Source organism: Xiphias gladius, chromosome 23, assembly GCF_016859285.1.
Source record: "Xiphias gladius isolate SHS-SW01 ecotype Sanya breed wild chromosome 23, ASM1685928v1, whole genome shotgun sequence".
In the NCBI taxonomy this organism is placed as follows: domain Eukaryota; kingdom Metazoa; phylum Chordata; class Actinopteri; order Istiophoriformes; family Xiphiidae; genus Xiphias; species Xiphias gladius.
This window is the reverse complement of record NC_053422.1, coordinates 17,986,240-18,006,100: the sequence shown is the minus strand read 5'-3', so window position 1 is coordinate 18,006,100 and position 19,861 is coordinate 17,986,240. Positions and strand designations below refer to the sequence as shown.

The 19,861-nt window shown below is 38.4% G+C and overlaps 1 protein-coding gene across 2 annotated transcripts; it reads right to left on the bottom strand.

Annotated features, from left to right (window-relative positions):
• Positions 1-3,370: 3,370 nt before the first annotated feature.
• kif3a (kinesin family member 3A) lies at positions 3,371-18,050 on the bottom strand. Of its 2 annotated transcripts, XM_040120010.1 has the most exons (18): positions 17,566-18,050; positions 16,709-16,991; positions 16,274-16,418; positions 15,589-15,673; positions 14,423-14,528; positions 13,793-13,932; positions 13,454-13,651; positions 13,095-13,269; positions 12,026-12,124; positions 9,433-9,441; positions 8,696-8,852; positions 8,315-8,495; positions 7,584-7,694; positions 7,166-7,291; positions 6,131-6,184; positions 5,936-6,004; positions 5,697-5,827; positions 3,371-4,502 (listed from the first exon to the last, which is right to left on the bottom strand). In XM_040120010.1, the coding sequence occupies exons 1-18, from the start codon at positions 17,569-17,571 to the stop codon at positions 4,454-4,456; spliced, it is 2,124 nt and encodes a 707-aa protein (XP_039975944.1). In that variant the 5' UTR covers positions 17,572-18,050; the 3' UTR covers positions 3,371-4,453. The 2 variants fall into 2 exon arrangements, with proteins under 2 accessions (XP_039975944.1, XP_039975947.1); XM_040120013.1 differs by lacking the exon at positions 9,433-9,441 and having other exon boundaries at positions 17,566-18,048.
• Positions 18,051-19,861: the final 1,811 nt, after the last annotated feature.

Below are 19,861 nucleotides of genomic sequence, written 5' to 3'. Positions count from 1 at the left end.
TCGGTAAACCGGGGGGGAATCATCTTCTCTGGGAAAGAAAGTGCTTCTGGCTGGATTTCCATTTCATTCATTTGTCGATGCAGTGAGCGGCGCGTCGTTTTGTTTCTCTCATCCGAACTGTAACGATGCACATTTTCTCTGTCTGGAATAGCTGGGCAGCTGCGGCTTCGGGCGGGTTTCTCAACATGATGTAACACTATTCATAGATAGATGCCCTGCGTTCAACATCCTTCATAAGCAAAAGTACAGAAATATATACCAAAAAATGTACTCAAAGCATCACAATTAAAAGTCATTATCCCGAAACAATGGCCCCAGTGACTGACGTTACATGACATTATTAGATTGTTATCCATGTGTGAGCATCTGTTGTAGCCGGTTGAAATCGGGCTACTTTCAACTACTTTTATAGAGCTGTGTGTTTCAGTAGTTCCTAACATCAGAAAAGTCACATTATACCCTCAGGCAGGTTGTGAGATGATTAATGGGATAAGAAAGAGGAAAAAACACAACGTTTCTCGTTGGAATGTTGCACTATTTCACCTCTTGGTGCCTCAAACAGTCATCTGAAAGAGACCACCGGAGCAGTTTGTGGGGAAATGCTACAGCAGCTCTTGGACGTCTGAAATTTGACAACGGGGAGCCCCAGCCAGACCCAGACACATGCTTTTTTGTTGGGGGTAAAAAAATGTTTGGAAGCACTGGTTTAGGCAATGAATTTCGTAAGCTAATCATAGTCTCTGTAGGAAAAGTTGTTTTTCTGAAGTTCCACATTACAACTGTCCAACTGTACAAAACTCAGAGAACATAATTATTGTATTGAGTGTCTCTCCCTGTTTTGTGGCCCTCCGTACTTCATTAAATAAATTGCACTGGTGTGAATATTGTGAATGCTCTAAGTTACAAAACATCACCTGAAGATGGGGCTCTGCAACACTTGTTTGTCAGTTGGTGAGGCAACCGTGTAAAACACTACTGCAGCAGAAATGCTGAGTGTAAAACATGGGTGACAATGTGTCAGAGTATGCAATGATACGAGTTCAAGTTCATCTAAAACTTCTTTCATATCAAACAAAACAGAGTCACTCTCCTACTCTGCTTTTCGCGTCACCATTCAAACTGAGCCTTGTTTCAGACAGTCAACCAAATGTGCTGCAGTTACACTTAAGAACCCCTCAGCTGGTCTGTCTTTGAAATGACTGGTATAATTACTGGCAGCCACCAGTATACTAATACTTCGCTTAAATTATTTTCAATATTATTTCAGTTATGTTCAGTTTGTTTTATGTAATATCTTAAACCATTGTTTTGAGATCAATAATTAACTTTCACGATCAATATTTTATTTATTTTAAAAATAACAATTGCTGATTCAGGGTCTTGTCACCCAGAGTTTTCCTCAGTCACATTTTCCTGTTCCTAATGTGTGGGATTAACCTAAAAGCTTGACTCAAAATATTTCCCCTTTGCCTACGCACCACAGTCATTTTGGCGTGACAGGAAAAGCACAGGTGTCACTAACTATACATTTACATTAATAATTGCTGTATGTTATCACACACTTTATTGGAACAGGTGTTATCCTTCATTTCATCAGCTCCGCCTGTGTTTTTCTGCTGTGGCTAGTCAAAACATCTGAAGTGGAAAAGGTGAAAATTACACTGTTTGGTCATTTATTTAGTTATTTTCTGCTTTGTGTTTTCTTTTCCCCATCCTTGCATATTTAGGATAACTTTCGTAAGGTGTTAACACAAGATGACGACCAGCGATTCTTCGTGAGAGCTTTGCCGATAACGAATTAACAAGTAATTGCTTCATAATAGATAACTAGAAGTCTTTACACCTAGTGGAACATTTGATAGTAAAACAGATACACATCATCCTCTAGTCCTTTTTTGGTGTCTTCCTCCTCTGACGTGTCTATAAGTTGTGGTCTGAGAGTATCTGCATGACAGTATAAGTAGCAACAGTAACAAGAGTGTATAGGGTATTCAACTTTTCTGACAGTGCTGGCTCACGGTCTCTTTCAAGAAATGGAGAACTTCAGTATTCAAAATTGTACACTGAGGATGATGTTTATGATTTTGATGGTCTCCGCAGCCAGCATGTACCCATCCCAGCAATTCTCTCCTGAAGAATTGCTGGAACAAGTTCATGAAGAAGCAATTCGTGTGTCCAAGGAAAATGTGAGGAAACTACAAAACTACAAAATGGTTTGGTTGTTTGTTTTATAATATACTGACACTCTTATCTTGTCATTCAAGCTGGAAACCCTTGTGCCATACAAACGAGAATTTGTAAGGAGATGCAGGGTATGATGAAAACCTTTTATAACCTATTGTGATTATTGCAGTGATTTTTGACATCTAACAGACACAGTAGATGTAATTTCCAAATTTTGCATGGAACTTGTAAACTAGTTGAGATTAAGATTTCTCTCAACTAATTCAGTCCTGACGCCAGCTTGTTGGATACCATTACTAACTGTGTCTTTCTCTATACAGGGACAGCTGTTCTGTTTGGCTGAGAAATCTCTGCTTGACTTAAATTTAACAAAATTGGACAGACTCAGGCGTACCTTGCATCAGTACAACAACAAGGTAAATAGGACCTCATGTGACTGAACATGCTTTTTAGTGCTAAACCCAACCAAAAATTCATAAACAAAATTTCAAATGGCTTGTAGTGATTCTAAAATACATTTGTTCAAAAATTAATAAGCTTTTTATTGTCAAACATGATCTGTATCATTTATGTCTTCGGGTAGATTTTTGTGCACTTAAAATTTTGTTGATTTTCTTTCAGAATCCTACTGGCAATTGCACACTGGACACAACTGAAAAACACAAACTGCGTATATTAGTGTGTGACATTGTCGAATGTTCTAAAAATAGTACAAAATAAGTAGAGATCATGGATTATTTGGAGTGACCATATGCATTATTTAAAACACATGTAATATACATAAGTTATTTTTATTTATTGTGAAATGTATTTATTTTCTTACATGTCTTATTTTTGTATTATTTGTATTTATATATCAATAAATTATAATATGACAGCATTTCATTGTTGAGGTTTCCTACTTCTCACAGCATGCCTGCTTACAGTGTTTTTGGTATCAGCCATACATCCTTATGGTTCAACCAGTAACAGCTGATGTACACTGAAGAACAACATTTTTGAACATGAGGCTATTTTTTAAAGACACCAGTTACTGACTAGGTTTACAGATCCTCCAACAGTAGGAAATGCAAATAAAAATAAGCTGCTTATGGCTGTTATGTGCCATCATAACCTCTTTCCAAAGATCCAAGAAACAATTAGGAATATCACTGATTTAAAAACAGAAAGAAACGAGTGTGAGATAAAACATGTAAAATAATTTAATAAATAAAATATCCAGGGGTTTGGTGGGTGTAAACATTTGACATACATTATGATACAAAATAAAACTCAGTTTGCCTCATCTACAGAACATCATAACATTAAATGATCACCACAAAAACCTCATACTAGGGTATTATACTAAGGCATACAATATGTATGATGTATCTCAATGTAACAGAGTTTTCTGACAACTGAAAGATTAGCAAATGGCACTAACGTAACAACTGGCTGGCATGCATGCCCCTATGCCTCTGACCTAAATGAAAAAGTATTTCTTGAAAAGCACACTTTTCAGTTACATACTCCCCTCCTTGTCCCCACCACATTAGGGTTTACGTTTTTTTTCTCTCCATGTTAATGATTTCATGTATTCAGTGGGAAGAAATACTAATGCTAGAGCTTGTGCTCAGAGAAGGATAATTTGCTTTAATTTAAGTGAAAATGCACCCTTAATTAGAAAATAGTGACCATGTGTTCATATCCGCATAAGCCATTTAATATGAATCAGATATAGCAGGACATCAGTAAAACAGAGGTTAAGACTTAATCTGTGTCGTGTTCATCACAAAACGCTTTTGTGTCAAACACACAAGATATTTCAGAAGATATGAATGCAGTTCCTACATATGTGCATTCTATTTTCAGCATCATGTCAAATCTGTAGTTTCTTTCAGATTGTTGGTCATTTTCAAAACTACTGATGGTGCAAGTGAAATATGTTTATGGAAGATTTCCTCCTTAAAGATAGCGGTGCTTAGATAAATGAGCTAAATCAAACAAAGGTTGCTTTCATTGAAGTGTGTTCCAAAGCATCATTAAAATGTTGGGCATCCTTAAAAAATAATAAAAAGAACAGGTCCTCTAGGCCAAGAGGTCTTAATCCTATCATTAGTGCTCCCCGAACAACAGCACCTTCAAATTTCAAACCTTGTCAGCAATGCAGTGCACTCAGAGAATCTTTTAAATAATGTTCAACAATAACTTCTTTAGCCTCGACTAATGACTTCTTTTCGTAAGGTAACATGTAAGCTGCAGTGGAACGTAGCCCTCCTCTACGCTGTCTTTACTGCAGAAGGGATTCGATCACAGCGTCTGGCTTTGCAGACCTTTTCCTGTGTGGAGATGAGTGCATGATAAGTGTTATCAACAACCTCAGAGTACTTTCTGCCTTCTCATTTCTCAGAATAAGAGAATATCATGATAACGGTAATCACCATCATGCTAACACTTCATATTGACATGCTATATATCAACTAATTATACCATGCAGCCAAACATCCAAAACCAACAACTCTTCTGTTTACTCATGGGAGAATCTGAAGTAGTCTAACCTAAGTACAGATGCAAAACTGTTAAAAGACACAGATGGAAATGGTGGGGGGCTAAAAGAAATGGTGAGGGGCTAAAATGTGCAAATAATGAGCTAGAGTGTGAACAAATTACCCCAGAATCAAGTTTTTGCTTTTCAGAAATACCCCATTTACAATTAGTCACTTCAAGTGTTGTCTCTTGTGTGACAAAATTAAATACAGATTTGATATGAAAAAGGCTGAGTGAAAATGCAAACAAGGATTAGAGATGGATTGAAATCTGGTTGTTTAAACCACTTTGGGAGGTGGTGTAAATGAATCAGTCTCTCCAAGATGCCTTCACAATCATTACTCCTCCCAAGTGTGACTATGCTAGTGAATGGTCTGTGGAAGTGGACATTTACAAGATCGTCCCTGGTGATAATGGCAGCTGAAGCCACATTGAAATTACGCTGAAATGAGCTATCTCGCTCCCGTCAAATGATAAACAACAGCAAGACAACAGCTCACAATTTTAATGTGTTTAGTCAAAATGAAGCCATTTAATTTGCTGCTGTAGCATTTATCTGATCCCTGACCGGGGTAACCTGAGTCATCCATGTGTTTCGGTTAGCAGGTGCTTAGTTATTAGCTAGCCTGATAAACTGTTATTGTTATAACTAAACTGTGCAAGTAACTGTTCTTTTATTTTTTGAACGTAACCAAACAGTTTCTGGTGCATACCCACCACCTTGCGGACTGAAGGAGGGCTGAGCCAGATTTGCATGTAACCCGGGCAACCAAAAAGGAATTCAATCAGATTTGTGAATTGATAAACAGAGACACATACATGAAGTTCAGTGTAAACCAAAGTGCATTAAATCACATGAAATGATAAATCAGAATGGGGTCAAAGACAGATGAAGGAAATCATCTCTGTGAAACTACATTGTGGCCTGGTGCATCAGTAATGCTCAACAGGATGTGGTGCTTCAGGCTGTGTATAAAGTAGATTACCTTCGCCCAGTCCTGGGTCGGCCACTCTTGCTACTTTTAGAGGTTCTGGGCCTCTCTAGTTTCATCAGTGACTGCCGCATACTCTCCTCTGTGTAGGCCAGATACACATGGGACAGATCCACCTCAAATGGCTACAGGAGGCATGTATAGAAGAAGAGAGAGGTCAACAACACATTGTAAAGGAGGAAAAAGGGAAAAAAACATCAGCCATTACGCAAAAACAGTCTTCTAGAACTCACATCTTTTTCTTTTTTGTCTGGAGCAGGGGTCTGTTTTCTCATATTGTTTCCAGTGTATGCCACACATTTCTGAAAGACGTAAAGTACAAAGACACAAAACATTGAGAAGTAAGCCTTAACTCAGCATTTGCACTTTTAGATTTATGTTAATCAAACCGCAAACCACAGTGTGTGCATGAGATATGGTGGGCTCACCAGCTGCCATTCTCCAATGTCTTCATTCCAGTGCACGTAATTCTCTATCATCTCCTACACAGGAAAACATGAGAAAATATTAAAACTATGAAAAAAACATTGCCACTGAGGCAAAGCACCAAAAACCAGTTAATATCATCCAGCTGCAGAACTGCATTTAAATTAATGTCACAAGTAGGTTTTGTAATGGCTTAGGTTTTATTATTCACATTTCAAACCTGTAAATTCTAAAAATTATGTTAACTGAAGCATTTTCTGTGTGTTATTGTGTGCCGTCTATCCTGTCCTTCTGATGTCCAAACCAGATCTTATTTTTGTACAGAAACGCATGGTACTACCAGAGAAAGAGACACAAATGTTTTATGTATTGTAGGACGCGCAAAAACCAATGCAAAAAACAACCCAAGAAAAGAAGAAGACTTTTTTGGCGCAAGCACTCGGTGATCAGCTGAAAATAAACAGATGCCATCTCGGAACAGTGTCTGCCTTAGTCACAATACATCCAAGATAAAATAAAACATGTTTGTCTCTGCTGGTCTAAATTGCTGCTATTTCTTTCCATTAACTACATGAGGCAATGACCAAATTTTCCCATTTATGTTTGTACAATGTGTGCACCCTTCTACATTTTCATTATATGGCGTGAGGTTATGAGTGATGTACAAGCCAATTTCATGAGGTTCTTTACATTAAAAAAAATCTTTACAAAATAGAAAACACTTAAATAAATGAAGATTAACACTTCCAACAAAACCTAAAAAGTCAGACAGTTTTTTTATTTTTATTTTGTTCTTTGTGTGCACAGACTTGAAGGAACAACAGAAGTTATAGGTGTCAGGCTAAGTATGGAAAATCAGAGAGAGCAATAGTGCTACAAATGTAAGTACACACACACACACACACACACACACACACACACACACACACACACACACACACACACACACACACACACACACACACACACACACACACACACACACACACACACACACACACACACACACACACACACACACACACACACACACACACCTGGTATTCCTGGGGAATAAAGTTGTCTATAATGAGCATCTGGAGCCGGAGCTCTCGGCTCAGCTGACGGATGTTCTCGAGGAGACCTTCGATCTCTCTGTGATGCTCTTGCTGTAGGTCTGCCATCTATCAGAAAAAACAGAACAACCACAGCGCATCAATGTCCTCTCTTCACCTGATCAATCAAAACTAACTACAAATATGGATTGAGTTTATTTCAGTTTATTTTCTGGTTAAGATCTGATTAAAAAATTATTTCCTTAAATTTTGAATAGGTATTCCGTGTCCAAACAGTCCTGGTGCAAATGATCCCATGTACTGTATGATTGTCTCTACATACTATACCAGATCACCCTGCTGCCTTGACAGGGGCTTTTAAATAATCAATCTCAGTGTTACTCTTTCATGTTATGCTTACTTCTGATTTGGCAGCCATCAGCATGGTCCATACTTTCTTCAGTTTCTTGGTCTTTCCTTGAGCCTCCTCCTGCAGGCTAGTGTATTTCTCTTCTATGTCCAGACGTTCTTGCTGTTTTAAGACGGAGAGGGATCAATGATTATGCAGAAGGACACAAGCTATGGTCATGACTGTAAGAAACCTATAAAGATGAAGGGCAAAAGTCAAAATAATGTCTTAAAACTTTTCATACATGTAAGAAATAATTTTCAAATCCTGATGTTTGCGTCACTGCGTTTGCGAGTGAGCATGAAGCGTATTTTCCAACCACAATGATTCTGCCATTTCAGTGTAAAACGAACTAATATTGAGATCAACCCTTGTGTAAACTGTGGTTTCTGATATCATATCCTGTTACGTGCTGTAGTGGATGGCAAGGTTGTAGACAGCTGATGTCACATGTGTGGGTGAAGATGGTACTACTTTAATATTCTAATTGTAAAAGTGAAACTGTTTGCGCCCATACAAGCACACTACCTTATTTATTTTAGAACATTTTCAATGTGATGTAACTAATGCACACATCCTTGAAATCATTTCATGTGAAAACAGCATGAATGACCAACATACTATAAACACTCATCATTAGCTGATCCACTGAGTGAAGCACTAGGTAGACAGATAGCATTTTTAACTAGCATTTAAAAAACTATTGTATGGAACAAACTATTCTAACTGTCATCTATTCTTACCTCTTTCTCCTCCAGCTCCTTCCGCAGCTGCTCCGCTCTTCTTCGACGTTCCTCAAGTTCATTGTTGGACTCCTGCAGGAGCTTCTCCTGCTCCTCAGCCTTGGCCAAGAGATCAACCCCACCCACGATCACCTTCTTCTCTAAGGCCGAAAGTTTCTCCAGCAGAAGGTGATGCTCCTGTCTGAGGGGTTAGAGGTACATCAGGTACAGAATGATTGGTATTATTGATAATTCAAGGAAGTAGGGTACTCAGGACAATCCATTTACTGCACGGTCCACGAACAATGAAAGAAGACATTACAGCTTATTTGATTTGAAATACTGCATATATTGCATTCAAGGATTTCACCCAAAAAACTATTTTTGTTTTCATGGACTCACTGGGCTTTAAGCAGGTCCTTCTCCCTCTTCTCCAGCTCTGCTCTTGCCTTGTTCCTCTCCTCCTCCTCCATGTCTAGTTTGGCCTCCAGAGCCTTTCTTTCCTCTTCAATCTTTGCCTGCATCTCCACCATCTTGTCCGGAGAAACCTTCTTTCTCCCTTAAGAGAGACACACAAGGAACCATAGTGTCTTTAACTCATAGGTTGTTTTAGCCCTAACTTCTCATGCCAAGTATTTGTTAGTGTATAGGTTAGAATGATTTAAATGCAGATTAATTTATTTTATGCTGTGGTTTTTAATCAGCATTAGTATTTTTTAATCTGTGCAGTTTAGTTCATAAATTTGGACTACAGAAGTTGAATTTATGAGTTTTTTGAAGGAACCGCAGTCCTAACAGTGAGTGCCAGAGGGATCCAGTTGCACAAAGTTCTGACTTGCTAATGAGCAGTATTAAATAATTATTATCAGTCTAAGCAACTTTTAAAAATAAAGGAAACTGTCAAGATTCTCTGAATGACATGGTGGTTATGAAGATGTATAACAAGAGAGCCATGGCAGTGGCAGTCATTTATGGACAGACAGAAAAATGCTGACAGTGATTACTCAATAGTCCATTATCAGATTAGTCGGAATTAGTGAAATAGCTACTAAAAACACAGAGCGACCATTTGGATAATTTATGCGAGTAGAGACATCATGGCTACCAGACAGGAGGACCATGTAGATTCTCACACCAACCTCTTTCTTCTTGAATTAAGAGGTGTATAGCAAGTCAGACAGGCGGCATTTGCACCAGGAGGAGAGAGAGAGACAAAGAGCAACACATTACAGAGTAATCTCGAAAAGTCTTATGACTCTACAGAGTGGATGACCACATATGAGAAAGGACTGGGACAAAGAGAGATCAAACAAAAAAAGAGAACTAAAAATAATTAAATGCCATAGGAGAAGTGACGGTGAACACTCATGAGGCAGAAAACAAAAATGTATCACTTCACATGATGAAACATGATGTGGATGAATTGTGTCGTTGAGGTACAGGGGTTACAGACTAAACGATAAAGCCTTGAAGTGGCGTAAAATGAAACTGATATGAAATCAACATGAAGAAATAGCCTGTGATGCCAAAACTGTGGTCATTTAGGTCATGCGTGAAAAAAATTAGGACATATGTACTTTAGAGAGAGTCAATCCTACAGATTGACAGAGCGACCGACCGATTTGAATTCATAAATCTATTCCCAAAAGATCCTTGCGACTTTTGCACACCAGGAACCTTTGCAATCATTTTCGTGTAAATCCTAACAATACATATTTGGGACATGAAAATACAGGGCTATTGTCAGTAGCAGTGCGGGGAACTGAGTTGTGTGTCTACAGGAGAGGCAAAGGGTTACATAAGGGAAAGTATAAAGCCCCTTTCACACATGTAGTGTAAACCATAAATACTCAAAATTCAATCATTTGCCTACTCAGGATGTAGGACAGCTCAAGTATCAATAAAATAATCGACACAATACAGTGATTACATATGTCCCTCTTCCTAAGCTACATTACTTTCTAAAGTTAAATTTATATATATACCTAAAATATGTATTCTTTTTGCTATCTGCATTTGGATCTGGATGTGTACTGTAACATATAGTGACAAATAGTAATCCTTTAAAAACAATCATGATTCCACACCATGATCTGCTTAGCACCAAAAACTAATCACTTCTCTCTTGGCCAATATGTCCCAAGGAACTGTACTCCAAAAACAACTAAAATTGGGCTTTCTGATAAGTTAAAATAAAACATTTTTCATGTAGACCTCCTGTATTATAATGCACATCTTGTGCACCCATCTTGAGAAAGCTGTGCAATATGACATAATTTCTAATAAGCACAAGGTTAAGAAATTATATAAGCCAACCACTTTAGAAAGGAAATAGTACGAATGACTCAAGTCAAGGCATTAGGAATCCTCCTAAACAAATTACTCATACACACAGCACAAAAAAAAGGCATTCAAACACATTAATCAAATCACTCTCAACTTTCATTCATGCCAACTGTTTACAGATTACAAACAGAAAAACTATTTAACTACAAAAGCTAGAAACATCAAACATCAACAACAACTTTCAAGTCTTTTCCATTTTTAACTAAAGTAGTATGGCTGCGGACAGACAGCAATTAAGTCATGGAGATAAACAGCCAATCAGCTGCAAGATATGCTTTCTAATCATTTAGACAGCCCGTGCAGAATGAGAACTGATACACTTCATCCTTGGTGGCATTTTTTAAAGCCTGATATCCTCCAGCAGTAATTAAACTGATAACAAGAATAGACATTTTCTCAATAGACAAGCTCAGTGTGCACAACAAAACACTGCTTTATATTCATACCTAAAACCAAAAATTGTATGGGATCCATGTGTGAAAAGGGCTTAAGTTTGGGGGCAGGTGGGTTGGTAGAGCAGAGTGCTGCTCCAACTCACTATTCTGAGGTTTGTCCTCAGTGGGTGGTGGCACTGAGGAGGAGCAGGCAAATTCTGAGCTATTGCTGCTTCTGCTGCTGCTACTGTCTGGAAAAGAAGCAGAGGAAGCATCATACCCACCAAAACCCGCAGTAACAGGTTGCGGTAGACATGGAGAGCTCTAGGAGCCATTGGTTTGAAGACTTTAAAGCAAAATGTAGAGGCTCTATGTAGGTCTAACAAATCAGGCAACTGTGGATGCATACATGCAAATTGCTGATTCAGCACTGCAATGTACTCACAGAAGCTGAACGGTGTGGTTATTATTGATTCTGAGTAACCTTAATACTATGGTACTGGAAAGAATAATGATGACAAATAAAGAGAGACCAGTACAAACCATCTTGGAACTATGCCTCGCAGGAACATTAGTGTCAGCCTTACAACATGTGATGACTTAATTATGGTTGTTCATCTGCATTTAACATTTCCACTTTAAAACCCAAAAGAGTACAAGGTGAGAATATAAGGGGAACTCCTAACTGAGAACAGTGTTTATGGAAGCCTTCCAACCATCATCAGAGGCTAAACCCTGAACTAAAAGCAACTTCAGCTTGATAATTATCTGATGAACTAAATGCTGACTCACATTACAATTAACATACTGATAAGAGATGCAACTAGAAATAGACATATTATACAGATATATATCTAACTGTTTACCAAAACCACATAATAAACCACTGCATGAAAAAAAAAAAAAAAATGGAAAAAAAAAAAAAACTCCTCACAGACTTATGAAGATTGCATCAGTCATTTGCTCTAACTCTGCACACTTGAATCTGTGTGCATTAATCACAAATTCTTACCTCTTCTTCTCCTGCGGCCTGCTCCTGCCTCCCCTCCTTCATCATCACCTTCATCCATCTCTTCTGATCCACTACCCTCTGAACCAGAGATCTCTTCACCTAGAATCGAGCAAAACAATATTTTAAAAAGATATGTGGCCTTCCGTCAAGTCCAACATTTATTTCTCCCTTTTTGCAGTCTAAAATCATCTCCATGTGTTTTTTTGAATGTATTGTTAATAGTTTTGTATTATGAAGAGGAAGAAAAGAGAAAATTCTGTCTCAGACGTTCTGTCTCAGCCGACTGGAGGGGTGTGTCGATATCTGTGTTTGATTGACAGCAGTTGGCAGGCTAGCAAAGTGCTGGTGGAGAACGAGAGACAAAGTAAACAAACCTGCACTGTAGCTACTAGTCATGAGGGGACAGTCTGCTGTTTGCAGTGATTTTAAAGAGTCAGAACCACACCAGCATCTAACCAGAAATGACAGTTGGAGGTCCGTTTACATGCAACTAACCAGCTCATTAGTTATCTAGTCTGAAAACTGATGTTAGCAGGGCACTTTACTCCAGTGCACGTTTGTTTGGTCGCTATTTTGACAAGCTAAGGTGGAGAACAACACAAGTTCTACTTGTAAGCTACATAAGAAAACAAGTTAAGCAGGAAAGGTTAAGTCTCTAGCTGTTGTGTTTTGTAGCAGGCTGCTGTCTGGCTCAGTGTGACCGTCTGCTCTACCGTTGATAGAACACTGAACGTCAGTGTTCTATCATAGCTTTCTGCTTTATGCAAGATTTGATTAGCTGCATCGAAATAGGGTTTCCAAATACATTGATTTTGCATTAAAATTAATGCAAAACCAGTGGGCAGCATCATGAAACCAAAAACTCTAAAATACCAATTTCTACCTCCCGAATGGATTCTGATTTTTTCTCAAAGAAGAACACAGGACAAGTGATTTATATAGCTTATATGTATGCTGTAGCGAGAAAAGAAAAAAATAATAAAAAAATAAAAGCAATTTAATTTCAACGGGACTTTATAAATAACTAATGAAAAAAGCATGATCATTTTTTCACTGCCAAGCTCATTACCTTCCTCCAGTTTCTTCTTCAGCTCCTCAATCTCCTTCTGAAACTGGCGCAGCAGGGCATCCTTAGGATCTTCATTGATCCTGGCTTTGTTCTTGATATTTTTAGCCCTATTGGCGTAACGCAGGGTACTGATGGTCTCATCGTAGTTATAGTCTGCAGGGCCTATATTTGCACACTGGTGGGGAGAGGTATATCATTTAAAATGTGACGCAAAAACTTTAATGTCAATTTCAAGTATGGCAAAATGCTTAACAATGTCAATTTGCACATTTATTTTTCTCTGAATTTAAGCATTTGTTGCTTGAAAAGTTTTTTGTGCAACTCGATTACACATGCTTCTAGTACTGTTTTCACTGTACCATCATGGTCTTAGAGTTTCCTCCAAGTGAATCCTGCAGCAGACGGGTTAGTTTGGAGTTCCTGTAGGGAACGTGTGTGCTCTTGCCATCCACCAGGGCAGAGATGACATTACCCAGTGTGGAGAGAGAGAGATTGATCTTTGTCGCTTCCTTTAAACGCTGACCTGTGGCTCCAGTTTTGCCCTGCCTTTCTGAACCCTGTGGGGGGGGGGTAGATTAATTAGTGATGTCTAAATGGACTGTGGACGATAAGGCACATATCCTAGTTACATCAGTGTTATCTCATTTCCTAGAAAGTAGGATATTTTCGCTCCGAAATTTGTAGCCACAGATACATACCGCCAGGTCAACCAGATGAAGTTTTCCCATGCGCACATGCTGGTTTCCATCTACACCCTTCTCACTACACTCAATGGTAATGGTGAAGATAGCATGAGAACGGGAGCTGTGTTCATTCATGTTTGTGGCACCGACAGACCCTAAACATAGTGAAATAACGTACAGAAATAAAATTTCGTTGGACAACATGAATCATATGAGTACTTATGAACTTTAAATTTTGAGCTGAAACTATTTTTTTTTTTTTTTTTTTTTTTTAAATTGTTGCACATTGTAAAATTTCTGGTCAGTTTCTGACAACTAACAGCAAGTGAAGTATTATTGCATAAGCCAATCGCTTAACAGTTTGTATGTATTGTATTTTATATAGAGATAATTACAAGATTTTATACTACGTACACCAATTACCTAAAACCAAACAATATATATAATTCAAGACTGCAAGATTACATAAACGTCTTCAATATTCTTCTATATTTTCAATTTATGCAAGCAAGGAGCTTCTTATTGTTTGATATATGTGATTTTACCACATTTCACACAGATGAATATCTCAGTTAAAAATAAAGATCATTGTTTAATTTTGAGGGCAACTATTTCCGTCGTAATGCTGTCAGTCATTCTACTTACGGTTTTTGTGTCCTAGTGTCATAATCCTATCCATGTCGTCAGCATTGTTCACAACGTAACCTGAGAGATCTTTGATATACACGCCAACATCTGGTCTTTCTTTCACCTTTGATGACAGAACAGAACTTAAATCATGGAAAACTGCCGTCAGCATCAAACAGTCAGTTCAAGCAAATATATTCAACTGCCACAAAGCTTTCACCCTTGGAAAAACGACTGTAGTGGCCTTTATGACAGCTCCTCCAAAACAGTTTTGTTTTTAATAAGTGATCTCTACACTGCAGGTGAAGAGTTTCAGAGCATCTCCATTTTGTCAGTTTCTATTGAGATTTACATAGTGTAACGTCAGTGTAATTACACCGTGTTTCTGAAATTAAAGCATAGAACAAATAAATAATATACTTTTTTTAAGGAAGTGTTGAATCCTAAATTTCATTTAAATTTTTGACTCATCCAGCAGCCTAACACACTCATTGTATTCTTATTACAATGGAAATCAAATCTTGTTCAGAAAGTTCGTACCAAAACTGTTGAAAAAGGTCACATGAATGTGTTGAAATTGTAGGTTGCTTTGCTTTCACCTTCTGTCCAGTTCATCCCAAACCAGCTCCATGGTGTTTAAGCCTGGAGACTTTGCTGGTCTTCCATCATGTGAAGCCACCGTCCAGCTCTGTTCTTCTAATGTTTTGGGTCATTGGGTCTTGCTGTAGGAAGAACCCCTGGCCAACCAGTCTGTCTTCCTTTGTTACTTGCCTTTTTAACACCATTCTGACAGAAATATACAGTACTACTTCCTGCAGCACAGCACTGTCCAAATAATGCTTCAGAAGGTGTAGTAACAGTTTGTTCCAACACTGCCTTTATAAGTCATCAACAAAAGTTGGAGCTCCTGTAGGAATTTGTTTGTATCAACTTTCAAGGCTTCATTTACTTCCTCTGCTGCAGGAAAGTTGTAAATTAACCGATTTCTTAATCCCAGAAAAATGCCTGCTTTCTATGAAATTTACATTTTTTTTTTACCTTGGGCAATTTACCACTTGCCATTGTACTATTTAAGTCATTGGACTTGAACTGCTGAAATCTCAATAAAAACTGTAAAAATGGGGGTGTTCTAAACTTTTGACCAGTAGTGTATGTTCTGGTCTTGAATTTAAATATCCTTTTACCTCTAGCCTCTGCATCTGGTCCTTGCCCAACAAGTCCCGCACTTCCTCGTTGTAAATCTCCAGGTATGAAACACGAACCAAAAACCTGTGAATTTTACATGTGTATACAAATTCAGATAAATGTAAAATTGCAAAATAGCAAAACAGGCCTGGCAAATAAAAATTTCACTCATAACATTTGTGCCCCTTGACAAGAGCTCTGTTTACATAGGGCATTTTATTCCAGTTATCAGACTTCAATTAGAAAAAACTACCTCACATAAGCAATATAATAAGAGTAATAAACTCTATCCAAAAGAAATTCCATACCTTTTCAAAGGGGTGAGTTTTCCATCAGTTCTACAGATGGAAATTTAATAATACTAATACTTTGAATACACACAATCTCCTTTACTTGAGTGAAAATCAGAAGTGCACCACCTACTCTACCCTTAATTATGATTTACAAGCCCTCTCTGAATGGTGTGACTTTCTCATCAAACAACTTTTTACATTGGTGTTATTACTTGCAGAGTGATAAAGAAAATGCTTGCTTTTAGCTCAAAAGCATTAATAACAGTAAATTTAGATGAAACTGTTGCTTCAGTACAAAACCAAGGCAGTATATCAGTGGTAGAGCCATGCTGATTGCTAACTTTTTATGTGGACAAAATTGTTTTTGGTTGCTGACTCGGTACTCTCTTACCTGGTGTCACCCTCTGCCTTGGCAATGTGACCAAAAATATGAGCAAAGGAGTTTGGGATAATCCCTCTGAGTTCTGGCACTGCTCTCACACCCTCCATGGTGAATGTTTTTCCTGTGCCAGTTTGTCCATATGCAAAAATGGTGCCTGAAATGGATAGCAGAGAGTGCAATCAAACCATCTGTGGCAGTATGGAATATGGAAATTTAAGATAAAAGAAATAATAGTAGTTATTATGTTGTTTCAGTTAATAATGAAAACAGAAAGTCTAGAATGACAACAACCTAATAAATATTAGATTTAAAAGCAGCTATAAAATGCATGTTTGAGTGTCTGTATCAGTTTCCAACAGCTGGTGCAGTCATTACACTGATGACTCTTATTTTACAGTAATGGTTTAATAATGAAGATCATTGGTAATGTCACATTGAATGTACCATTGTAACCCTCTAATACTGAGTTGATGATGGGGCGGGCTGTGAGATTGTAGACATCCAGCTGTTTGCTGTCTGGTCCGAACACAGTGTCAAAGGTGAAGGTCTTGGGAGGCTCATGAGGAGTCTCCAGCTTGTTGACGGTTATGGTCCCACGGATCTCGTCCACAATGACGGCCTGCTTGTGGCCCATCATCTTCTCTTTCTGGTTGAGGGGACGACATCTAACCACCACCTTGACATTATCACTGACCTCCTGCTTGTCAGGTTTGTCAAACTTATTGCTCTGTAAAAAAAAAAAAAAAAAACGGACCATAATAAGAGATGGTTATGTCATGGGATGTATGTAATGACAATAAACTAACAAATCTATAATTTTAGCTAACCAACGTGGACACAAGCGCATTGCTGGCAAGCCGCTGTAGGTTAAAAAAAAAATTAAATAAAAATTTTAAAAAAAGAAACACCCAGCAGTGTGTGTGCAGGTCGGCTGTTGAGTGAGTCGCTCAAAACGTTTTGAGAGGCTAGCTAACGTTAGTCACTTGAACGTTATCATCGCTGCCGTTTGCTGGGTTGCTAGGCAGGCTAACGCTTACGGTACTAACGTTAACATGCAAACAGCTAATTTGAAAAATTATTATGTGTCAAAACCCCACATGGTTAAAACTTCATGCTAAATGGATTGTGGTGAGTGGTAAAATCCAGCGCTTGGAACAGTGTACTATTTCCTTATCCCCGTACGAACGGCCATGGTGAGCTAACGATGCTAACCGGTTAGCATCACATCAGTGAGGTCGGAGGAAGGGAGGAACCCCCTTTCCAAACAAAACAGAAAAATGCAAACAGGTCTGGCGACTTACCGGCATAGTGAGAGTGCAGGAAGGAGATTGTAATATGCGTGTAAGGACAATGAAAGGTGTGTAAGGCTTTGTTCATTCGACGCTACGTTATCCGAAGAATATAAATGCCAGCGTTGTGCCCATATCATGAAAGGCTCTCATCCGATAGATTGTTGTCAGGTCTGTCAGTCTGCGCATGCGTGCAGGGGAAGGTGGGTGTCTTCAGCTGGCTGGTTACTGTAAGTGCTGCAGTGTACAGTACTAAAACGAATATGTATTAGGGACACACATAGGCAGAGGTGGACAGTAACAACATAGAGTGGCTTCAGAAAGTATTCAAGCCCCTTCCCTTTTGCACACTTTGCTGTGCTGTAGATTTAATTTAAAATGGACACATTTGCCGTTTTTGCAAATAAGTCTACACCAAATAACCCGTAATGACAAGTGAAAAGGTGTTTTTGCGAAGAAATATTTGCGAATTTAATAAAAATCAGAAACTGAAATCTCCAATTTACAAAAGCATTAAGACCCTTTGCTGTTGTGCTCCAAATTGTGGTCAGCTGTGTCCTGTTTGCTTTAAGTATCCTTGAGATGTGTCTAGAACTTGATGGGAGTCCATCTTTGGCAAATTGAATTGATTGGAAATAATTTAGAAAGGTACGCACCTGTGTATATAAAGTCCCACAATTCACACTGCATGTCAAGACAAAAACCAAGCCATGAAGTCCAAGGAGTGTGCATTAGATCTCTGCAACAAAACTGTGGTGAGGCATAGATCAGAGGAAAGGTATAAAACCATTTCTAAAACTTTGAGTGTTCCCAGAAGTACAGTGACTCAATAATTGTGAAATGGAAGACGTTTGGAACCACCAAGACTCTTCCTACAGTTGGCTGTCCAGCCAAACTGTGTAACCAGCCAAGAAAGACCCTGGTCAGGGACGTGACCGGGAACCCAATAGTCACTTTAGCAGAGGTTCAAAAGGCCTCCGCAGAGATGGGAGACGCTGCCAGAAGGATGACCATCTCAGCAGTACTCCCATCAATATGGCCTTTATGGTAGACCGGCGAGACCAAAACCACTTTGAGGCATATGACAGCCTGCTTGGTGTTAACCAAATGGCATTCAAAGGACTCTGAGAACATGAGGAAAAAGATGATCTGGTCTGATGAGACACAAATTGAACACTTCAGGCTGAACCCAAAACATGCCTGCACTGAATTGCCTAAGTGCTACAGTAAATGTATATTTGGCTTCATAAAGGATTGAGTCCCCTTCACTTCTTGTACATTTTGAGTTGTAGATTTCATTACAAATGGATAAAATTGCCCATGAGTTTCATTATTTCTCCAGGCACCCAGAAAACAAACAGCTGATTAATTGATTAGTTAAATTTATGGAAAATTAATTAGCAACAATTTTCAATTAATCATTTAAGTCTCTTCTTTAACTGCAAAAATGCCAAAAATTCACTGGTAACTGCTTCTCGCATTTACTTGCTTACCCTAATTTTCTTTGAGAATAAACATAGAGTTTGGGGATTTTGACTGGTGGTCAGAGGGGAAAAAAAGCAATTAGAAAATGTTAACTTTGGCTTCAGGGAATAATGGGCTTTTTTCTGACATTTTTAGAAACTGAGCAATCAATTGCTTATTAAAGAAAACAAGTGTTGGATGTATTGATATTGAAAATATATTTTTTTTAAAGCCCTACAGTACTTCTATGATGGAATAGTACTACCTCTCCTAAGGTTTTCTGTGGTAATTACTTAACAGAAAAAAATCAAGCACTTTGATAAAACACAACAAACACTAATTTTTTCAATAAAAATTAAAAAGATAATGTCTAAAATCTAGATTTTGACATAGTACCTCTATAAGAAATTGGCCACAAAATGGAGGATGCAGGACCTGTCTATAGTGGATATTGTTCTTCAAGTGCTGCAAATTTCTAACAAATTTGTAGTTAATCAAATTGTGTAGACCCAAATAATAGGCCTTATAGAGGTCTTGGGCCCCCTGGGCAGTTGCCTGCCCAGCCCAGTTGGTAATCCAGCCTTGAGTTCAGGGAAGTGGAATAAAAGTACAGAAAGTCCAAGTACAAAACTCCCCTACATGTACATAAACCTGATGACCAGATAAACCTGCTGGGGGCCCCCTTTAAGCCCCCCGATTCCTCAGATTCGCTATGCACTGTGTATGTCATTCCTGTGATAGAGCACTACCTTACACACATATTGACTTGGCACAAACTCTATGTGCATAATACTGAAATATTGAAGGTCTTAAAACTAGATTATGACTAGTCCTAGGCTGATAA

Bases quoted from the DNA above. Each gene is read 5' to 3' on its own strand.
- kif3a (XM_040120010.1), bottom strand. The intron at 15,674-16,273 runs GTAAGAGAGTAC...TAAAATTCACAG, and splicing joins AAGGCAGAGGGTGACACCAG to GTTTTTGGTTCGTGTTTCAT. The intron at 6,185-7,165 runs GTGTGTGTGTGT...TTTCCTGTGTAG, and splicing joins TTATTCCCCAGGAATACCAG to GAGATGATAGAGAATTACGT.